At 49.3% G+C, this 23,131-nt stretch overlaps 1 protein-coding gene across 7 annotated transcripts in view; it reads right to left on the reverse strand.

Annotated features, from left to right (window-relative positions):
- The window catches only part of ZC3H4 (zinc finger CCCH-type containing 4), a 68,912-nt gene that overhangs the window by 41,295 nt on the left and 4,486 nt on the right, over nt 1-23,131 (reverse strand). For all 7 annotated transcript variants that reach the window (XM_030913537.1, XM_030913538.1, XM_030913536.1 and 4 more), the window contains 3 exons: nt 6,119-6,338; nt 5,701-5,811; nt 1,189-1,411 (listed from right to left, as the gene is read on the reverse strand). In XM_030913537.1, the coding sequence (XP_030769397.1) occupies nt 1,189-1,411; nt 5,701-5,811; nt 6,119-6,338 (554 nt within the window). The remainder of the gene's footprint in view (nt 1-1,188; nt 1,412-5,700; nt 5,812-6,118; nt 6,339-23,131) is intronic.

Raw genomic sequence — 23,131 nt, forward strand, 5'->3', positions numbered from 1 at the left:
GGGACTATCCAGTGTCCTTTTCACTTTTTAAATATGGCTACCAGAAAATGTAAGTGATATGGTGGCTTCCAATCTAATTCTACTGGACAGCACTGGTCTAGGATCTCCCAAAAGCACAGGGGCTGCCCCAGGGAGGTGTCCAAGAAAGACTGCTAGAAGAACGAATGAGCCGGGTGCGGTGGCTCACGCTTGTAATCCCAGCACTTTGGGAGGCCGAGGCGGGCGGATCACGAGGTCACGAGATTGAGAACAGCCTGACCAACATGGTGAAACTCCATCTCTACTAAAAACACAAAAATTAGCTGGGCGTAGTGGCATGCGCCTGTAATCCCAGCTACTCAGGAGGCTGAGGCAGGACAACTGCTTGAACCCGGCAAGTGGAGGTTGCAGTGAGCCAAGATCGCGCCACTGCACTCCAGCCTGGTGACGGAGCGAGACTCAGTCTCAAAAAAAAAAAAAGAGCAAATGAATGAACAGCTACTCAACAAGCTGGGCCTCAGGCAGGGCTCACAAGTCTGAGAACTCCTGTGCTGGAAGATTCCAGAAGCCACTCTCAGGCTGGGCAGTCTTTCTGGCAGGAGACGGTTTGACGGTTCTTTTTTGTTGCTGTTGTTGGACAGGCTGGTCTCGAACTCCTGACCATAGGTGATCCGCCTGCCTCAGCCTCCCAAATTGCTGGGATTACAGGCGTGAGCCACTGCGCCGGCAAAGATGGTTCTAAGAGGCCAGTCAGGGCTACCATGTCTCTGGTGCTCAAGCCTCCTCCACCTTCCTCCCAAAGGACACAGGTCCAAGGTTCAGAGGTGTGGCAGAGGCTAGGACTGCAGTCACACCTTGTCAGGTGATGGGGCTGGGAGAATGAGGGAGCACTGCGGCGGGGTGGGGCAGCCAGCTGTCAGTGACCCTAGCCCAGGTGAGAGAGAAGCTATCCCCTTCTCCCCTGACAGCCGACCAGGAAGTGACCCTTCAGGCACGCTGGCCTTCTCCCTGCCTCACACCAGCCTGGCACCACCCCAATCACAGACCAGTGGGTGATCTCTCCAGTCCCCTGTGTCACGCACGTGCAGATCCCGGCCTTTCTTTGTACACTTATCCCAACCCTAAGTGACCAAACTTGAGGCTCTGCGAGGCCAGGTCACCCGGGTGGCTCCGATGCCCCGGAGGAGAAATTGCCAGGTTAGGGCTCACCTCGGCCACGGCTGCTGCCCTCTTTGGCACGCCGGTACTGGTTCAGCTCTTTGGTGAAGTCGTCGTAGTCCTCCTTGCCCATGTCCTCCTCCTCATCGCCCTCATATTCCCCATACTGCTCGTTCTCGTAGTCCTCGTACATGCCATAGCTCTTGCTGTCCATCTTGGAGTAAGCCTTCTTGGGCAGGGGCGTGGCATGCGATGGGGGGTACTGCTGGTGGGACTGCGTCCCAGAGATAGGGAGAAGAGGTGAGCCGGATCCCACAGCTGCGGGTTCAGACTACCAAGATCCCCAGTGTTCCCTAAACGAAATGTCTGTCTGGGTGCTACTACTGTCCCAGGGTTGCACTGCTGGTCCCCAGACCCTCTGAGGACAGGTTCTCATACCAGGAAGTGGGGGTAGCAGAGGGCCCAAGTGTTTCTGTTCCTCATAAAGGGCCAGAGCTAGAAAGAAAACAGAACCAAAGACCCCCAATCCCTGATGAACGAAGGGGAGGAGAAGGGAGCGTTTCCCAGGGATGCAGAGCAAGCACACAGGGAGGGGCCTGGGAAGCAGGATGGGGCTGCTCAGTCACAATTTTGCTAGGGCCCTAGAATTCAATAAATGGCCTGCTTGGCAGCCGGGCTAGACAGCCGTCTCAAATGATGCTTTCCAAAGTGTGGTAGTGCCAAGTGGTACTAGAAGAAGTTAAAAGATACTCATAAAAACAGAAGCAACCAAGACATCCTCCAACATGTAAAGGGAAAATAAACTGGTGTATCCAGACAATGGAATAATAGTGAATGTGTAACAATAAAGGGTACATTGGGCAAAACCCAAAGAACTACACAACGCTAAGTAATAACAATGTATCAATACTGGCTCATCAATTGTAACAAAGTTACCACAACAATGCAAGACATTGGTAATAGGAAACTGGGGGCAGGGAAGGGGGCAGGCGGAGGGGAGAAGGGAACTCTACTACTACCTGCTCAATTTTCTATAAACCTAAAACAGCTCTAAAAAATAAAGTCGGGGGGCCGGGGGACCAGGGGGCCGGGCGCAGTGGCTCACGCCTGTAGTCCCAGCACTTTGGGAGGCCAAGGCGGGTAGATCACGAGGTCAGGAGATGGAGACCAGCCTGGCCAACATTGCGAAATGAGATCTCTACTAAAAATTCAAAAATTCAAAAATGCAAAAAAAAAGAAAAAAAAAAAAAGCCAAGTGTGGGACGGGCACCTGTAATCCCAGCTACCTGAGAGGCTGAAGCAGAATTGCTTGAACCCGGGAGAGGCAGAGGCTGCAGTGAGCTGAGATTACACCACTGTGCTCCAGCCTGGGTGACACTGCAGAACAACAACTCAAAAAAATTAAAATAAAGGCCGGGCATGGTGGCTCACACCTGTAATCCCAGCACTTTGGGAGGCCCAGGCGGGCAGATCTCTTGAGTTCAGGAGTTCGAGATCAGCCTGGTCAACATGGTGAAACCCAGTCTCTACTCAAAATACAAAATGAATTAGCCGGGAGTGGTGACGGGCACCTCTAATCCCGGCTATTCGGGAGACTGAGGTGTGAGAATCACCTGAACCCAGGAGGCAGAGGATGTGGTGAGTCAAGATCACACCGCTGCACTCCAGCCTGGGCGACAGAGTGAGACTCCGTCTCAAAAAACAATTCAACAACAACAAAAAAAAAGTTGGACTAAGCATGGTGGCTCAGGCTTGTAATCCCAGCACTTTGGGAGGGCAAGGCAAGAAGATCACAAGGTCAGGAGTTCGAGACTAGCCTGGGCAACATAGTGAAACCCGTCTCTACTAAAAATACCAAAAAAAAAAAAAAAAATTAGCCGGGTGTGGTGGCGGGCGCCTGTAATCCCAGCTACTTGAGAGGCTCAGGCAGGAGAATCACTTGAACCTGGGAGGTAGAGGTTGCAGTGAGCCGAGATCGTGCCATTGCACTGCAGCCTGGGTGACAGAGCGAGACTCCATCTCTAAATAAATGAATGAATGAAAGAATAAAAAAGTCGGCTGCGCGTGGTGGCTCATGTCTCTAATCCCAGCACTTTGGGAGGCCGAGGTGGGCAGATCATTTGACCCCAGGAATTTGAGACAGCCTGGGCAACATTTTGAAACCCCATCTCTACCAAAAGTACAAAAATTAGTCTTGGTGTGGCAGCCCATGGTTCCAGCTACTTGGGAGGCTGACGCAGGAAGATCACCTGAGCCCAGGGAGCTCAAGGCTACAGTGAGGTGAGATCACACCACTGCCCTCCAGCCTGGGCAACAAAATGAGATCCCATCTCAATAAATAAATAAACAAACAAACAATAAAGCCTACTAATTTTTAAAAGTCCGTTTTTTTTTGTTGTTGTTGTTGAGATGAAGTCTCGCTCTGTCGCCCAGGCTGGAGTGCAGTGGCCGGTTCTCAGCTCACTGCAAGCTCCGCCTCCCGGGTTCACGCCATTCTCCCGCCTCAGCCTCCCGAGTAGCTGGGACTACAGGCGCCCGCCACCTCGCCCGGCTAGTTTTTTGTATTTTTTAGTAGAGACGGGGTTTCACCATGTTAGCCAGGATGGTCTCGATCTCCTGACCTCGTGATCCACCCGTCTCAGCCTCCCAAAGTGCTGGGATTACAGGCTTGAGCCACCGCACCCGGCCGAAAGTCCGTATTATAGAAAAACAGGACAATGCAAAATACAGCTAGATACACAGACACACATACAAGTACTTGAGCAGATCTTTAAAATGCTTCCAGCTCTAGTTCATAAAAAGCATGCAACGTTCCCTCCATTTCCTGCCTCTCTCAGGTCTGAAGGCTGAACCTATACCAGTAGATCAATCTCAACTATGGTATTGGACAATGAATCATTTGTTTTGATGGATGATGCTGGGTCACGGGATACCTGGGACAGCTTTAAAGACCTACTAACTTTAAAACATTTCTCAACCGGCCGGGTGCAGTGGCTCATGCCTGTAATCCTAGCACTTTGGGAGGCCGAGGTGGGCGAATCACCTGAGGTCAGGAGTTCGAGGACAGCCTGGCCAACATCGTGACACCCTGTCTCTAAATACAAAAATCAGTGGGGCATGGTGTCGCATGCCTGTAATCCCAGCTACTCGGGAGACTGAGACAAGAGAATCGCTTGAACGCGGGAGGTGGAAGTTGAAATGAGCCGAGATTGCCCCACTGCACTCCAGCCTAGACAACAGAGCAAGACTCCGTCTCAATAAATAATGAGGTCTGAAGATCGGGACTATCCTGGCTAACGTGGTGAAACCCTGTCTCTACTAAAAATAAAAAAAATTAGCCAGGCGGCCGGGCGCGGTGGCTCAAGCCTGTAATCCCAGCACTTTGGGAGGCCGAGACGGGCGGATCACGAGGTCAGGAGATCAAGACCATCCTGGTGAACATGGTGAAACCTCGTCTCTACTAAAAAATACAAAAAACTAGCCAGGCGAGGTGGCAGGCGCCTGTAGTCCCAGCTACTCGGGAGGCTGAGGCGGGAGAATGGCGTAAACCCGGGAGGCGGAGCTTGCAGTGAGCTGAGATCTGGCCACTGCACTCCAGCCTGGGCGACAGAGCGAGACTCCGTCTCAAAAAAAAAATAAAAAAAATAAAAAAAATAAAAAAAAAATTATCCAGGCGTGGTGACGGGTGCCTGTGATCCCAGCTACTCAGAATGCTGAGGCAGAAGAATGGCGCGAACCCGGGAGGCGGAGTTTGCAGTGAGCTGAGATTGCGCCATTGCACTCCAGCCTGGGCAACAGAGTGAGACTCCGCCTCAAAAAAAAAAAAAAAAAAAAAAGATGATTTGCTTTTCTCTTATGGAATTCTCTGGGGGGAAGAAATGGTATACAAAATGAACAAATAATTTAAATTGCTGCTTGAAATGAAAGCGACAGTGGCCGAGTACTGCCTGCCTACTGGCCACTTGAGAACATTTCATTCTCTTGCCAATTTCCCAAAAAGGTCATTTGTGAAGAGTGGAAGCCAGTCAGCCATGACGTGGACCAGTCAGCATCTTTCTCTGAGACATACAGGGCCTTGCTAAGGCCACACGGAGGAGGCTGGAGAGCATACCTCACAGAGGTCAGCTAGGGCCTGGGTTCAAACCCAGCTCCTCTACTTCAGAGCTGGGCAACTTTGTTGAAACTTTCTTTTCCTTTTGAGACAGGGTCTTGCTCTGTCACCCAGGCTAGAGTGCAGTGGCTGATCACAGCTCACTGCTACCTTGAACTTTCGGGCTCAAGGGATCTTCTCACCTCTGCCTCCTGAGTAGCTGGAACTACAGGCATGCCTGGTTAATTTTTTTATTTTTTGTGGAGATGGGGTCTCACTTTGTTGTCTAGGCTGCCTTGCTGAAATTGTGTAAGTCTCAGTTTCCTAAATCATAAAATGGGGATTAAACTAGTATCTGATGACCCAGGACTGAAACCCACATAAAATGCCCAGAACACAGCACGTGCTCAAGAAACACAAGCAGTTAAACTCCTCCCGGCCCCAGAGTTCAGCAGGGTACGCCAGTCACTCACCGGCGCATATGGGGGGCTGTACTCTCTGTACTTGCGGTGCCCTTTCTCACTGGGGCTGAAATCCGAGTCATCTGAGAAGTCAGAGAAGTCATCGCTAGAAGAAGCATGGCGCTGTAATGACAGGGGAAGAAGACTCAGCAACCCTGCTGCAGGCGGGCCACTCAGGCGCAGTCAGCCTCAGGACAAGCTATGCCGGCATGTGCCCCAGGGCTCTGTGCTTCACCTGAAACACCTCACCTGGGGCACTTAGTGGCAACGGAGCATAAGCTACCAACTCTTAAAAAAGGTATTTATCCAATTTGAGATAAGCAAAGGTATTAAGAGTGCCCTCTAGGGCGGACAGCAAAAGCTCAGCCCCTGGGGCTCTCAGCCAGGCCCAATGCCAGGCAGTGGCAGTCCCAGTGAATCCTGGACCTACTTTGTGCTTGGATTTCCTCCTCTTCTTCGACCTCCTTTTCTCTTTCTCCCGCTCTTTCTTCCGTTTCCGCTTCAGTCTCCTGTGGGACTTCTCCTCGTCCGAATCACTGTGATGCTTCTCCCCCTTTTCTTTCCGGCTTCTCTCAGGCCCTCCGGAGGTATCCTGGGTCTCCTCTGCCCCATCATCTTCCAATTCGCCTTCTTCCAACTCTCCATCTTCCCTACAAATGAACCCCAAAGCCACCATGAACACAGGGTTTGAGAGGAGGCCTCCTAGGGCTCTGGGCTGTCCAAGGCTGACAAGAACCGAGGGCCTGACTGCTGTGAGCAAGGTGAGACGCTGGGAGGACACAGGGGTCATGGCCTCTTGTTCCATCCCTTATCCTCCCCCTGAAAGAACTGTGCTTGCTCCAGTCTAACCTGGCTGGGGGAGGGGTAGGAGTTTAAGGGCATTACCACTAACACCGGGACACATCTACGTCAGATTTCCCAACAGGACTAGTGTCCTCAGAAGAGGAAACCGACAAGGTGCTGTGGTCACATAAGAGCCCCAACTTGGGGATTCACAATGCTTAACACTGCAGAACTTCCAGGAAGCCCCATAGTCTAGAAACCCACACAGCTCTGCTGTGAAGCACTTAGGGCACTTCTAAACCTCGCTTGACCACAGAAGTGCCTCTCCCAGAGAGCACAGACCCGCATCCCCTCCCTCTCAGGCCCAGGATCGCCTGCTGGGCTCCGGGCCCCAGGGAGCTGGGCATCAGTGCCACCTGAGGCTGAGGGCGGTGGCTGTACACCGTGGAGACGGCCTTGGTTCTGAACCAGGGGTGGCCCCAAGCTACCTGGGACCCACCCACAGGCAGGCCTGGGCTGTGGCCTAAGAACTCTCAAAGTACTTTATTACAAAAGCCCCATGAGAACCGCTGGAAACAGGCTCAGAGTCCCAGGTCACCAGGTCTGACCCACCCTCGTCAGTCCCACATCTCTGGGCTGGAGGCAAGCAAACACTGAGCAGCTGGAGGAGGGGCACGGATCCCAGGCCCTCCTGAGGACCTCACCTGATACCGGCCCTGCTTTCTCTCCCTCCTCTGACTCACCTGCAGGTACTGGGAACCCCTTCTGGCTCCCCATCCTATACTCTTCCCATTCCCCCATGTCATCCCAATCCCCAGGACTTTAAAAGTGCTCTCCAAACATGACACTGCCCAGCGGACATTCTGTATATGTAAATATCTACAGGGTGGGGTAGGAGAGGGAAGAAATTGGGTTCAGGAGGGGGCAGCTGGAAAACGAATCCAGTTTTTGAGCCAAACCCACAGACACAGTGTTCACAAGTACAGGAGTTGGTAAAGGAAAAAAACAATTTTTTTGAATAATTTTAAAAAGCTCCCAAAGTTCCCCATGAATGACCACAAAAAGGCTTGTGTGAGAGCCTCCAACTCCTTCCGTCTCAATTAACTAGGACACAAAGAGAAGGGATGTAAGGAGGAAACGTCACGAGCCCAGGCCCCAAAAGGTTAGCCACAAATGGAGCTACCTCTGCGGAAAGGCCTGCAGCTGCCCAGGCGGGAGCCAGTGCATTAGGTGTGCTTGCCTGAAGGTTCCAGCGCATGCGGCAGACTCCTCCCAGGACCCTCCACAGTCCTTTCACTTGTGTCCTTCCCTTTGTGTGCCTCAGGACTGTTACCCAAACATCAAGGAGCTCCTCAAGAGGGGCTTTTTCTATGAACTCTCATTCCCAGTTCAAAGGGGATGGGTTCTATTTCTTTTTTTTTTTTTTTTGAGACGGAGTCTCGCTCTGTCGCCCGGACTGGAGTGCAGTGGCCGGATCTCAGCTCAGTGCAAGCTCCGCCTCCCGGGTTTACGCCATTCTCCTGCCTCAGCCTCCAGAGTAGCTGGGACTACAGGCGCCCGCCACCTCGCCCGGCTAGTTTTTTTTTTTTTTGTATTTTTTAGTATTGACGGGGTTTCACCGTGTTAGCTAGGATGGTCTCGATCTCCTGACCTCGTGATTCGCCCGTCTCGGCCTCCCAAAGTGCTGGGATTACAGGCTTGAGCCACCACGCCCGGCCGGGATGGGTTCTATTTCAAACCCAAGTGGCCCAACCCCACAGATACTCCTGGGCAGAGGTCAAGGGCAGTTCTCGAAACAGAATGCAGGACACAAAACTCTCTCTGCTGCTTCAAAGGCAACAACACAGGTGACGTGACCCACGTGCTCCTTGTGTTGCTTCCCTGACTAGCAAACTTGGGATGGGGCGGGGTGGGGCGGGGGCTCAGGCTGCAGTCCTGACAAGGGAAGCGCCTTCCCGCTGGGGTGCGGCCCACAGAAACCAGGCGTGGAGCAAAGACCTCACTGGACGCCTCACCCACACTGAAAGGGCCACATGACTGGGAAAACTGGTTTTGTCCCAAGGGAGAAGCTGTTACTCAGTGACATGGCAAACTTCCTGCCGCCGGGAGCTGTGCAGACACTGTGAAGTGGCACCCTGATGGGAATACTGGGGGCGGGCCAGGGCCACACCTCAAGAGAAACTCAGGGAGAGACAGACAGACTGAGCGGGAGAAGGCCTGGGACAGACTGGAGGTGTACATGCTGGGGTTTCACAAAGAAAAGCTAAGAACAACATTACTCTCGACACAAGTCTAGAAGGCATAAAGTTGAGAGGCACATGATCACCATCCAGGTCACTAATATTTTAAACACCAAATCTGTGCCAGGTTGCTTGACTACCTCCTTTTCTGCACTGTCCTTGTAGGAAAAAAGATACAAACGACAACACACTTGGTCCACAAGGCAAGTGCATGATCATCATCAGGGCTGGGTCAGCTGAGCCGGAGTGGGTGGCAGCCTCAGCACGCCCTCCCTTATGTCCAACACTGCCGCACGGCAGGCAACAGTCTTGTCCATGGTCAGCTGAGGCCTCCTTCCCTGTCTCGATGCTACCCACTGGCTCGGACGAAGGTACGGGCTACTCTACATCTAACACCTGTGGGTAGAGGACAAAAGACCATCCAAGGAACTCCAAGAGCCTTAACCATCGTCCAGAATGATTCTAGAAAGGAATCACCAAGGTAGAGAAGCACAGCATTCAAATCCACCCTGCAAAGACCTGAGCCAGAGGGATTCTGCACACTATTGATATCAACAGCTCCAGGCACATCTGGGCTCAAAAGAGAATCAACCATACAACTTTTCACAAAACAGGCAGTGGCTACTTGAAACTTTGTTTCCCTAGAGTTGAGAGAGGCAGACAAATACACAGGACTTTTTGTTGTTAAATTGCTGCTGGTTGATGAAGGGGCACTGAGACGGCGACAATAAACAGATCGCTGCATTCTCAGGGCCATCCTGCCATGTCATGCCCTTAAAGCCCCTCTGAGCCCTGTGCTAACCTCCGCCCACAGTCACCTCAGGGGGTCCCCCCTCCCAACACCCGAGATGCCCTCCCAGCTAAATGTCCTGCGTGAATACGAGGTCTTGACTATATTTTTCAGACTCTGTTCAACAGAAAGCAAAAAGAAAGGAAGTCAAGCCAACTGGGAATCCTGTGTGCCACTGGCGCAACAGCACAAAGGCGGTCTCCACAAAAAAGCAACCAGGTTTCAGCGATGCCACTTAACAGACTGCCGGCAAAATCCGTGTCAGAGTGGGATTAAATACCGAAGGAACATGCTTAATAGACCTCGACATAATCCCCCAAGAAAAGTGGGGGAAGTCCCACCGTGCTAATCATTTCAATCTAGACCTGCCAAACTCTCTTGAGACAAGCAAGCAGAAGAAAAGCCTGCCGCGGCGGCCTGTGCAGGGAGCACTCTATTCCCAGAGCCTGTATTGGCAACGCCTGACATGGCTGCACTCAGTCTGCTGCTAGAGCCCTCAGGGACAGGAAAGCAACCACCCTGGGAGACCGACTTGGAACTGGCCCCCACGAGGAAATGGGAAGAGGCCAACGCCTTGCCTTGAGCCAGTCCTGCCTCGTACCTCCTGGACAAAGCTCCCGGGCATTTCAGTTTCCATTTTCAGAGCTGGCTGCTCCTCTCCCTGGGCCAAAGAACAGATCTGGATGCCCACTCTAAGGAACAGGCCGACTCCACAGGGCCCACAAGCATGCTGGGTTCAGCACACACCATGGACTTGGCAAAAACAGTGCTTGGTAAAGATATTTCATGTCCAGACCGGGTGTGGTGGCTCATGCCTGTAATCCTAGCACTTCGGGAGGCCAAAGCAGGCGTATCACTTGAGGTCAGGAGTTCGAGACCAGCCTGGCCAACACAGCAAAACCCTGTCTCTACCAGTAATACAAAAATTAGCTGGGTGTGATGGTGGGCGCCTGTAATCCCATCTACTCGGGAGGCTGAGGCACAAGAACTTGATCCTAGCACTCTTTTTTTTTTTTTTTTTTGAGACGGAGTCTCGCTCTGTCTCCCAGGCCGGAGCGCAGTGGCCGGATCTCAGCTCACTGCAAGCTCCGCCTCCCGGGCTTACACCATTCTCCTGCCTCAGCCTCCCGAGTAGCTGGAACTACAGGCGCCCGCCACCTCGCCCGGCTAGGTTTTTTTTTTTTTTTTTTTTTGGTATTTTTTAGTAGAGACGGGGTTCACCGTGTTAGCCAGGATGGTCTCGATCTCCTGACCTCGTGTTCCGCCCGTCTCGGCCTCCCAAAGTGCTGGGATTACAGGCTTGAGCCACCGCGCCTGGCCAGAGGCACAAGAACTTGAACATGGGAGGCAGAGACTGCAGTAAGCCAAGATCGTGCCATTGTACTCCAGCTTGGGAGACAGAGTGAAACTGTGTCTCAAAAAAAAAAAACAAAAACCAAAACTGTAATCCCAGCACTTTGGGAGGCCAAGGCAGGTGGATCACCCGAGGTCAGGAGTTCGAGACTAGCCTTGTCAACATTGCGAAACTCCAGCTCTACTAAGAATGCAAAAATTAGACCAGCGAGGTGGCGGATGCCTATAGTCCCAGCTACTCAGGAGGCTGAGGCAGGAGAATTGCTTGAATCTGGGAGGCAGAGGTTGCAGTGAGCCAAGATCGCGCCACTGCACTCCAGCCTAGGTGACAAAGCTAGAGACTCGGTTTCAAAAACAAAACAAAAGATATTTCATGTCCAAAGTAGACATGATATTTCAAAGGAGATGTTTCATACTGCCTTATCCAGCAGCCTACACATCTGGGCCTCATGCTCCTTTCTGCAGACCAAGTAACTCAACCAGCTCCACTTCTTCTCTAGAGTATGCTCGTAGTCCATAACCTGAGCCTTACTTTCCTGATCTACTGAATGGGATAACAGCAGCACCTATCTCAAGGGTTGTGAAGGTTAAATGAGATAATAGGCATAAAGCAATTGACATGAGGGACAGGCACAAAGGAAGGAACAGCTGTTGGTTGTAAGAACCAGCTAGCATGAGGACGCCTCTCCATGGAAAGCCCTAACTGGCTGGAATGCTGACTTCGAAGTATGTTTTCTATAAGAAAGCTACAACGGGCCGGGCGCGGTGGCTCAAGCCTGTAATCCCAGCACTTTGGGAGGCCGAGACGGGCGGATCACGAGGTCAGGAGATCGAGACCATCCTGGCTAACATGGTGAAACCCTGTCTCTACTAAAAATACAAAAAACTAGCCGGGCGACGTGGCGGGCACCTATAGTCCCAGCTACTCGGGAGGCTGAGGCAGAAGAATGGCGTGAACTCGGGAGGCGGAGCTTGCAGTGAGCTGAGATCCGGCCACTGCACTCCAGCCTGGGTGGCAGAGCGAAACTCCGTCTCAAAAAAAAAAAAAAAAAAAAAAAAAGAAAGCTACAACCAGGGCCAGGCACGGTGGTTCACGCCTGTAATCCCAGCACTTTGGGAGGCCGCGGTGGACGGATCACCTGAGGTCGGGAGTTCGAGACCAGCGTGACCAACATGGAGAAACCCCATCTCTACTCAAAATACAAAATTAGCTGGGCATTGTAGCAGACACCTGTAATCCCAGCTACTCAGGAGGCTGAGGCAGTAGAATCGCTTGCACCTGGGGAGGCGAAGGTTGCAGTGAGCCAAGATCACGCCACTGCACTCCAGCCTGGGGGACAAGAATGAAACTCCATCTCAAAAAAAAAAAAGAAAAAAAGAAAGCTACAGCCAGCTCTCCCTGACGGACACTGCTGACTGCTGGTCAACAAGTTCTTTTTACTTGGTCACAACCACACATACACTGTTCTCCCAACTCATCCTGCTGACAAAACCGACAAAAGCGACATCTCCCCTTCCTCAGCTCTAATCTAGGCAGTACCAGAAGCCACCAAGTGGCTAATCAAGACAAAAAGACGTAGGGAGAGCTGAGCCCCGGGAAGGAACAAAGGCTTCTTACAGAAATGAAGCTTGGCAACATGGCAGCTCTCTAGACAAGAGGGTTGGACGAAAGCTGAAAGGGGCCCAGGGTTTGTGGATCAACCTGGTTTACAAGAGTGAAAAAAAAAAAGGCAAAGTACAACACAAAAGATGGAAACTCATGGAACAGCAGCTGTTTACCTTAAGATCATGAGAGCCCTTGATAAGAGGCGGCTAGGTTAATGTGAAGGTCAGGGTTATGATCATTAACTGCCCAGACTCTCAACAAATTGCCTGGGTAGGCTCTGAATGACCCATTAACTAAGGACAAAATTACAAAAATTACAAGGAGGTGCCGCCTCTTCAAATGTTTAACAACCAGCCTAAAGGCAGAAGTCCAGGATCCCCAAGTCCAATTCTGCAGCACAGTCGTTTACTAGGAGTGAAGGCGCAGGGCCTTTCCATAGAAATTCAGCTCAGGGCTCATGCCTAAGAAAGGCCCCAGAGACCTTCCCTTGAGTTAGGATGTAATGAAGCAGCCACAGGGGAAACCTCACTGAGGGATTTTCAGAGCCAGGAAATTCTTGAAATAAACCTCTGGGTCTTGCACATGCTTTTCAGTGTCCTTACTACCTAGGTTCATCAACCAGAAACCAAGAACAAATGTGCTCTGTGTCTCCTTTTCCTCAGCATTCTCGGGTGTCATCATAGCGTGCTCTGTGACATCATTCCATTTCCATGTAATGTGCCCACGCCACAGCAACCACCCAAGTGAGGCACAAAACTGGCGAAGAGAAGTCATCTGTACCCTGCACCCCACACTCTCACTTCAACATAAGACAGTCTACCTATCCACTGCTGGCATCCAGATACGAAGACACCTACTGGTGGATGTGACCGTAGGAGAAATTGGAGCCAAGTGAACCCAGCTCGGGTATTTGAGATATTGTTAATTTTGTTAGGAATGAGTTTTGCAGTAAGGTTTTTTGTTTTGTTTAATTTTATTTTCTTTTGAGACAGTCTTATTCTGTCACTCAGGCTGGAGTGCACTGGCATGATTTCGGCTCACTGCAACCTCCGCCTCCTGGCTTCCAGTGATTCTTGTTCCTCAGCCTCCCGAGTAGCTGGGATTACAGGACCTGCCACCGCGCCCAGCTAATTTGTGTATTTTTAGTAGAAGCCAGGTTTTGCCATGTTGGCCAGGCTGGTCTCGAACTCCTGACCTCAGGTGATCCGCCTGTCTCAGCCTCCCAAAGTGCTGGGATTACAAGTGTGAGCCAACATGCCCGGCCTGTAGTTATGTTTTTAAATGATCACAAAGTTAGAGATTCATACTGAAGAATCTACAGGTATAGGCCAAGCACAGTGGCTCATGCCTGTAATCCCAGCATTTTGGGAGGCCAACGCAGGCAGATCACTTGAACCCAGGAATTGGAGACCAGCCTGGGCAACATGAAGAAACCCCATCTCTACAAAAAAATACAAAAATTAGCCTGGCAGCATGCACTTATAGTCCTGGCTACTCAGGAGGCTAAGGCAAGAGGATCGATTGAGCCAGGAGGTCGAGGCTGCAGTGAGCTAAGACTGTACCACTGCATTCCAGCCTGGGCAACAGAGTGAGACCCTGTCAGACTGCTTGAGCCCAGGAGTTAGAGACCAGCCTGAGCAACACAGTGAGACTCCATCACTACAAATAATTTAAAGACAGGGTCTCTCTATGCTGCCCAGGCTGGTCTTGAACTCTTGGACTAAAGCCTGCCTTGGCCTTCTCCTGCCTTGGCCTCCCAAACTTCTGGGATTACAGGCATAAGCCATTGCACCCAGCTTCTATGAATAATTATTAAAAAATTTTTTTTCCTATCCTGGCTAACATGGTGAAACCCCGTCTCTACTAAAAAAAAAAAAAAAAAAAAATACAAAAAACTAGCCGGGCGAGGTGGCGGGCGCCTGTAGTCCCAGCTACTCGGGAGGCTGAGGCAAGAGAATGGCGTGAACCCGGGAGGCGGAGCTCGCAGTGAGCCGAGATCCTGCCACTGCACTCCACCCTGGGCGACAGAGCGAGACTCCGTCTCAAAAAAAAAAAAAAAATAGCCCTTGTAAAATCACCTTGTGACTCCAGTTGTTCAAACTCCAGTAAATGTTTAAAAAAAAAAAAAAAAAGGCCGGGCGCGGTGGCTCAAGCCTGTAATCCCAGCACTTTGGGAGGCCGAAACTGGCGGATCACAAGGTCAGGAGATTGAGACCATCCTGGCTAACACGGTGAAACCCCGTCTCTAATAAAAATACAAAAACTAGCCGGGCAAGGTGGCGGGCTCCTGTAGTCCCAGCTACTCGGGAGGCTGAGGCAGGAGAATGTTGTAAACCCGGGAGGCGGAGCTTGCAGTGAGCTGAGATCCGGCCACTGCACTCCAGTCTGGGCGACAGAGCGAGACTCCGCCTCAAAAAAAAAAAAAAAAAAAAAAAAAAAAAAAAAAAAAAATTCCATAATAAAAGGTTAAGAAAAAAGAAGTTCAAAAAAAAAAAAAAAGAAGTTCCAGCCAGGCTCGGTGGCTCATGCCTGTAATCCCAGCACTTTGGGAAGCCAAGGCGGGCGGATCACTTGAGGTCAGGAGTTCAAGACCAGCCTGACCAACATGGTGAAACCCTATCTTTACTAAAAATACAAAAATTAGCTGGGCATGGTGACACGTGCCTGTAGTTCCAGCCACTAGGGAAGCTGAAGCAGAAGAATCACTTGAACCTGGGGAGGCAGAGGTTGCAATAAGCCGAGATCGCACCATTGCACTCCAGCCCAGGCAACAGAGCGTGACTCCGTCTCCAAAAAAAAAAAAAATTAGCCAGGCATGGTGGCACACACCTGTAGTCCCAGCTATTTGGGAGACTGAGGCAGAAGAATCGCTTGAACCGGGGAGGTGGAGGTTGCAGTGAGCTGAGACTGCACCATTACACTCCAGCCTGGGTGACAGAGTGAGACTTCATCTCAAAAAAAAAAAAAAAAAAAAGGAAAAGAAAACAAAAAAGAATTTCCAAGTGGGACAACTCAGCAACGTGAGGAGAGGCTGCAAGGTCCCCAAGCAGTTATTTAATAATTTCCCAGCAGAGAGCTGGAATCTGGGCTTGGGGGCCTCCACACTCCTCACCAAGGCCTAAACTGAGGCTCAGAGACAGGAAGGAATTTGCCCATGGGGTCACAGCAGGAAAAAGCAGAACTAGAAATTAAGTCCAGTACTTTCGAATGCAAAGACCAGCTTTTAACTTCTACAAATTATCTGACAACTACAAATTATGTCAAAAAGAGTACTTTGCTAAACAGGTCAACTGACAAAACAACGCCCACCCTGAAATGTATAATCGAGTGGGGAAAAATAAGATATACATACATAAAACAGACTTCATGAATCAGTATTCCAAGAAATGCCAGAATGAGGCACCAAGACTTTGGGCAAATTCCTTAAACACTCTGCACCCCAGTCTCCTTAACTGTGCAGCACAGGCAACCATGGAGTCCCCAGGATGGTGTCATGCGAGAATCCCATGAGGCTATGTAACGCAAGCACTTAGCAGCAACCTCCCCCAGAATAAACACTTAGGAGTAAAACCTACCCAAACGCAAAGACACAAGGCCGACACAGTCCTTCCAATATCAAACGAAGGAAATGGTAGCATTTCAAAAACCTAACCAAAGACATCTAGATAGAGAATAAGGGCTCATGGAAAGACTGAAGGAATTCTGGCAAAAAAAAAAAAAAAAAAAAAAAAAAAAGGACTCATCCCAACACAAAGAGAAAACAATATAAATCCCAGGGAGTGAAATTCCAAAGTCCCCTAACATGAAAGGGATGCCTTCACCCCCGAGTGTGCAGCATCCACTCTGGGGTTTGTCCAAGCACGCAAACCTCTTAGAACATTTCTGCAAAGCTCCAAACAGGCTGACCATGAAGACACTCAGCCTGCTAGAGGAAGCTTGTGGAGAGAAAGATGCCATTCTCTTTTTCTTTTTTTTTTTTTTTTGAGACGGAGTCTCGCTCTGTCACCCAGGCTGGAGTGCAGTGGCCGGATCTCAGCTCACTGCAAGCTCCGCCTCCCGAGTTTATGCCATTCTCCTGCCTCAGCCTCCCGAGTAGCTGGGACTACAGGCGCCCACCACCTCGCCCGGCTAGGTTTTTGTATTTTTTTAGTAGAGACGGGGTTTCACCGTGTTAGCCAGGATGGTCTCGATCTCCTGACCTCGTGATCCGCCCGTCTCGGCCTCCCAAAGTGTTGGGATTACAGGCTTGAGCCACCGCGCCTGGCCAAAGATGCCATTTTCTTTGCCTTAGTATCTATTCTTCCACTCCCACAAGCTCTGAAAATTGGCATTCTTGAGCAAAGGTATCTATCCCTCAGAACCAAGTTACTCCTGACGGACGAACCTCTGGAATTTGCTTCTCAGCAATGAAGAGTTTTCTAATCACCTCTCATGCCAACGAAGCTTCAGATGGTTTAAAGCTGCAAAGATCATGGTTTTCATCAGAGGACTGATTTCTATTACTCCAGAGGAGAAAGTCTAACAATTTAACTTATGAACTAAGAGTTCTCCTTGTTTATAATTATTTATTTATTTACTCTTATACAGGGTCTTGCTCTGTCACTCAGGCTGGAGTGCAGTGGCGTGCTCATGGCTCAATGCAGCCTTGACCTCCTGAGCTCAAGCAATCCTCCCACCTCAGCCTCCCAAGTAGATGGGACTACAAGCATGTACCACCATGCCCAGATAATTTTTGTAGAGATGGGGTTTCATGCCAGGCACAGTGGCTCATGCCTATAATCTCAGCATTTCAGGAGGATAAGGCAAGCAGATCACTTGAGATGAGGAGTTCAAGACCATCCTGGCCAACATGGTAAAAACACCATCTCCACTAAAAATACAAAAATTAGCCCGGTGTGATGGCATACGCCTGTGGTCCCAGCTACTCAGGAGGCTGAGGTACGAGAATCACTTGAACCCAGGAGACGGAAGCTGCAGTGAGCCAAGACTGTGCCACTGCACTCCAGCCTGGGCATCAGAGCAAGATTTTGTCTTAAAAAATACATAAAAATAAAAATAAACAAATAAATAAGAGATCTGGGCCTAAGACTCTTGAGATTTGTTCATACATCACCTAAAGAATTTCTTGGCTTGGTGCAGTGGCTCACGCCTATAATCCTAGCACTTTGGGAGGCCGAGACGGGCGGATCACCTGAGGTCAGGAGTTCAAGACCAGCCTGGCCAACATGGTAAAATCCCATCTCTACTAAAAATACAAAAATTAGATGGGGGTGGTGGCGCACACCTGTTATTCCCAACTACTCAGGAGGCTAAGGCAGGAGAATCGCTTGAACCCAGAGGCAGAGGTTGCAGTGAGCTGAGATCATGCCATTGCACTCCACCTGGGTGACAAAATAAGATTCTGTCTAAAAAAATAATAATAATTTCTTTTTTTTTCTTTTTTGAGACGGAGTCTCGCTCTGTCGCCCAGGCTGGAGTGCAGTGGCCGGATCTCAGCTCACTGCAAGCTCCGCCTCCCAGGTTTACGCCATTCTCCTGCCTCAGCCTCCCGAGTAGCTGGGACTACAGGCGCCCGCCACCTCGCCTGGCTAGTTTTTTGTAATTTTTAGTAGAGACGGGGTTTCACCGTATTAGCCAGGACGGTCTCGATCTCCTGACCTCGTGCTCCGCCCGTCTCGGCCTCCCAAAGTGCTGGGATTACAGGCTTGAGCCACCGCGCCCGGCCAATAATTTCTTAACTACAATTATCTACATACAACCTATTTGTTAATTTCTAGTCACCTGTGGGTTCCTTAAGGGCAGACAAGAATGAGGTTCACAGTAACCCCACGTTTCCAAGGGCCCAGCACAGGGCCAGGTACAGATTGGGTACATGCTCAGTGCATATTCTACATCATGTATCAATCTCAGCTTTCATACCCTTTTGGTCAATTTCATCAATAGAAACAGTAACAAATTTCCAAGAAACCTTTTTCAGCAACCTGTACCACTTAAAACTTTGACACAAACTCAAATGAGTGTTTATCAAGGGTTTCCAAATAAGCTTGAAAGTGATGGATGCACAGACTGAACAGGAGACAGGCCCTGCCTCGGATGCAGCCCGCCTTGTGTGGCCCACAGGCTTCAGTTACTCTGACTGCTCTCGTTCCCTGTGGAGTGGCAGGGCCTGCCTGGAATCCCAAGGAAACCTAAGCCCTGGTGTCTGTTAGGAAAATGAGGAGGGCAACAATCCAAGCCACCTGCAACAGACTTTTGGCCAAGTGACACTAGTGTCTGGGTCCAGCTCCCTCGGTTAGGCCATAGCACGGATGTGATGGCCGTGATCCACTTCCACATGGGGACTCAAGAAGTCTCCAGTTACTTCTAATGAATGAAAATCCCTTCCATTTAAGAGGGTTTAAAAGCCTAGGCTTGGGCCTCTACATTCACTGGAAGGAGTGGAACGTAGGGAGGATGGAGCCACAGTAGACTGAGGAAGGAGTAACACCCCCACCCTCTCGAGGGCCAACTTTAATGGAAGATCTATATTCCCTCCTCATTCCCTCCCACCACAAAAATAATGACAATGGCTGCTGTGCTGGCATACCAGACAGTACATACCATACCGCGTGGTGGGCAGCAACTTTCTACTCAACTCCGCTGCTGTAGCGTAGAAGCAGCCACTGATGATATAAATGAATGAGTATGGCTGTGTGCCAGTAAACTTTACCTACTGGCCAGGCGCGGTGGCTCACACCTGTAATCCCAGAACTTTGAGAGGCCAAGGAGGGTGGATCACTTGAGGTCACGAGTTCAAGACCAGCCTGCCCAACATGGTGAAACCCCGTTTCTACTAAAAACACAAAAATTAGCCAAGCGTGGTTGGGCGCACCTGTAATCCCAGCCTCAAGAGGCTGAAGCAGGAGAATCCCTTGAATCAGGAGGCAAAGGTTGCAGTGAGCCGAGATCGTGCCACTGCACTCCAGCCTGGGTGACAAAGCAAGACTCCTGTCTCAAAACAACACAAACAAACAAACAAAAAAAAAAACTTTACCTACAAAAACAGGCTGGGTGGGCTGGCTTTGGCCCAAGAATCAGTTTGTCGACCCCTAGCCTGGATGCAACAGCTTTCACACTTTTTGACACTGAACCACATCTGCTTCTTTGCATTTCACCCAAACAAGTGTCCAGAAGCCACACTTAAATGCATTATGCTTTTCCTTTCCTCTTCCATTTCCGTGTTTTTCCAATGCAGGAGAAAAAAATCAATAATTGGACTTCATATCCCACTAGTGGCTATACCCTGCAGTCTGAAAAATACCATACCAGATCCACCACAGTATAATGGTATGTATAGTACAGAGATGGGGTCTGAGTACCAGCCGCCCAGGGTTCTAACTCTGCCTGCAGCACGCACTTGCTTTGTGACCTGGGACAAGTGACTTCGCCTCTCTGTTTCAGTTTCTCCTCAAAGGGCAAGGGTAAAGGTTAAATGAGCTAACGCATGAGAAGCACTCAGAAGGGCCCTGGCAGGTAATCTTTGACCTTCAGGTCAATTGCACACAAATGGCACTGTCACCCCTTTGGAAAGACAAAGACACTGACTTAGGAGATGAACTCAAGAATCACATCCAGTTTGCCTGACTTCCCCAACCACAGCTGTCCATCACCCATCACTGTCAGCAGAGGGCCAATCCCGTGTGGAGAGAACACAGCAGCACCCAGGCAGACATGGTGGCTTATACCTATAATCCCAGCACTTTGGGAGGCTGAGGTGGAAGGATCATTGAAGCCAAGAGTTCCAGGCTGCAGTGAGCTATTAATACTATGAGGTGCCACTGCATTTCATTTCAGCCTGGGCGACAGCAAAACCCTGTCTCAATAAAAGAGAAAAAACAAAGCTTTTGGCTCTGGACTTCACTCTATCCTTTCTGGGATGACTGACAGGCAGGACCGGGAACCTGATGGGCCTGCCTGTGATCTAGTCACTGAGCCTAACCTGCAAATTAATTGTTAAGGCATCTGCTTTGCAAGTGGGTATTAGTGAGCTGCAGCAGCAACCCTTTATTGTGGTCAGAAACTGCAGAAGGTAGGCCAGACACACGGGAAGGGAATACCAGGCCTGATAAAGGCAGTAACAACCCTAGCCTGACTTTATTTAAAGTCTTCAGGATAGAAGGTTCTTTGCACACTCAGAAAACTTTTCTGCTCCAAGAAAAGCCGGGGAGGAGCTTAGTTACTGAATGAACAAAACCTTATCTGACTCAGCCAGATCCCAAAGGAGTGAAGAATCCTGGAGCTGGATGAGACCTTGCTCATTCCTCTCTGGAGAAAGTAAAGGACTTGCGTAGGGAAACCAACTAGTTTGCAGTGGTGTGAGATTCTAGATCCCTGGCTTCCCAGTTCTCAGAAGCCCTACCAAGACTGCAGCACTGACTCGAATTCTAATTGCAGAAAGATGAACACAAGAGGTACAGTAAGCATAAGCTCCAGACAGTATGACCATTTGAGCATCTATAAAAAGACACTGAGCAAGCAAGCAATGTCTTAAGATGGCTTCCACTTAGTGTCAACCCCAATCCCCTGCGATTAAACAAGCTGACCAGAACCCTAAGAGGTGAAAAATAAATGCGCTTCCTTCAAAAACAGATGCTCTTACTTCTGTTTACACACTGACTGTAACAGTTCTGTTTCAAATTCTTCTCTAGTAGGGAAAGCAGAAAGATTCACTAAATGCTGGCATTGTGTGGGTGTCCCCAAATGCACCCATTTGACCACAAGGACCCTGAGAAGTGAGCATTTTATCCTCGATGCCTACTGCACACTGCCGGGGAGGAGCCAGGTCTGAACAGTTTTATCTGGCTCCAAAGTCCACAGTCTTCCTCCACATCCTGTTGCCACCTCCGACATTCAAAAAGATGTCACCACTTGCCTGACAAACAGGGCACTGAGTCACCTATTCACACAGATGCGAAATGGCAAAAAAATACACACGAGAAAGATCCTTTAGGCAGACCAGTTTGGCCAGAAGCAGCAAACTATGCTCTCAGCAAATAATCCTGTGTTCTGTTAAGAAAAACAACAGAAAAAGTAACAGGACACAACTAAATCTAGCACCAACCAAGAGACCATATCTTCATTTTTGTCAACAACTATTAAGAGTCACCCCAACGGGTGATGTGCCAGAAATCTATTTAAAAACTGCCCATCTCACCTCATTACATCACCAGCGAAACCACACACAATGTCTTCAAAACCGCATCTGCATTAACTCCTAAAATCAAAAGCGTCCACGCAGCCAAGACTAGGCCAAGAAACTGGGAAAGTCAAACCCATGAAGTCTGGCTCCCCCTAAACAATCTCATTTTTACCTTAATTTATCCCCATGAACTTGACATGCCACCCAGACAAACTGGCAGCTTTTCCATCCTATTAGGTTTTAATTATGAAACTGGCTTCAAACCATGTATTCAGAAAGGAGTCCCTCCACCAATAAGGCTGCTCCTACAGTCCCTGATCTGCTGAATAAATACCAATTGCCAGAAATCTCAGGAGTCATCCTTTTTTCTCAGCTGTGCTGCCAAGGTACAGGTTAAGCGCCTTGCTCAATTCAGCTACTTTGCTTGCTATTTGCTCTGTCACTCAACCTCCCGGCGTGAATCGGACCCAGTTGCTCTGGCACTAGAATTACGGTTTGTGGGGACCAAAATTAGGTTCTCTAGAATCTGGTTTGACTTGATAGCTATCCATGGAGACTTGGAAATAGTTCCATTAGCAATTTTCACCACAGAGGTATTTACTGTAACTGGATCTGACCTCTATGGAGAGATGTTTCTAGAGGCCTGATAGCCATAAGCCATAAAAACGTAACAAAAGGAAGTGGACCCTCAGACAGCCATTTCTCTCCCATTATGGAAGAAGGTAAAAGATCTAAAAGCAAGAAGCAGAGGTGGAAGCACCGTTAAATAAATTACCAAGCAAGTCCAACATGAAAAAGCTCTACATTCAACTATACGGAAACACAAGAGTCAAAACCGTTCATCTTAAATTTGCCAGGCAGTTGAACAGCCAGGTCCACAGGTACAAAACAATTTTCCCCTGGGATCAGCCTTCCTGGCTGTGGGAAAACCACAGTAGTGGCTAAAATAGCTGACTCTACTTAGAGAAAACCATGGCTTATAAAGAAATCAAAAATTTAAACCTTCAGAGCAGAACAAAATTGTACCTGGGGGAGAGGACAGGCTGTGAATTACTCCTTTTGGGGAATCACATGATTTTTTTTCTTTTAAAGAGCAAATTTGAGAGGAATTAAAAAAATAAAGGGGCTTTATGACCAGAACATCCATATTTCCATGGTCACAACCGACTTTTTCTAGGAGACTTTGATTTGCTTTTAAGTTAAATCTCTCACCCAGAGAAAATAAAAATGTACAAAGTTGTAAGTGTATAATAAGATTGGCTGTTAAATCAGGGATTCTGAGTGACACCCTTTTCTTTCCTTTTTTTTTTGCAACATCCATTAATTTGATTTTTAACTAATACTGGTACATCAGTTTGGGGGGAAAAAAAGGCAGTACTGTGACATTTCAAAAACCAAGATTAACCAAATAGTTTTTGACTTAATTACTGGGGCTTCCCGGGATGAGATTCCTTTGAGAACAGAAAACAATAAACCCTTGTGTTGATATGCCT

The sequence above is a fragment of the Rhinopithecus roxellana genome, chromosome 12 (assembly GCF_007565055.1).
Source record: "Rhinopithecus roxellana isolate Shanxi Qingling chromosome 12, ASM756505v1, whole genome shotgun sequence".
NCBI lineage: Eukaryota > Metazoa > Chordata > Mammalia > Primates > Cercopithecidae > Rhinopithecus > Rhinopithecus roxellana.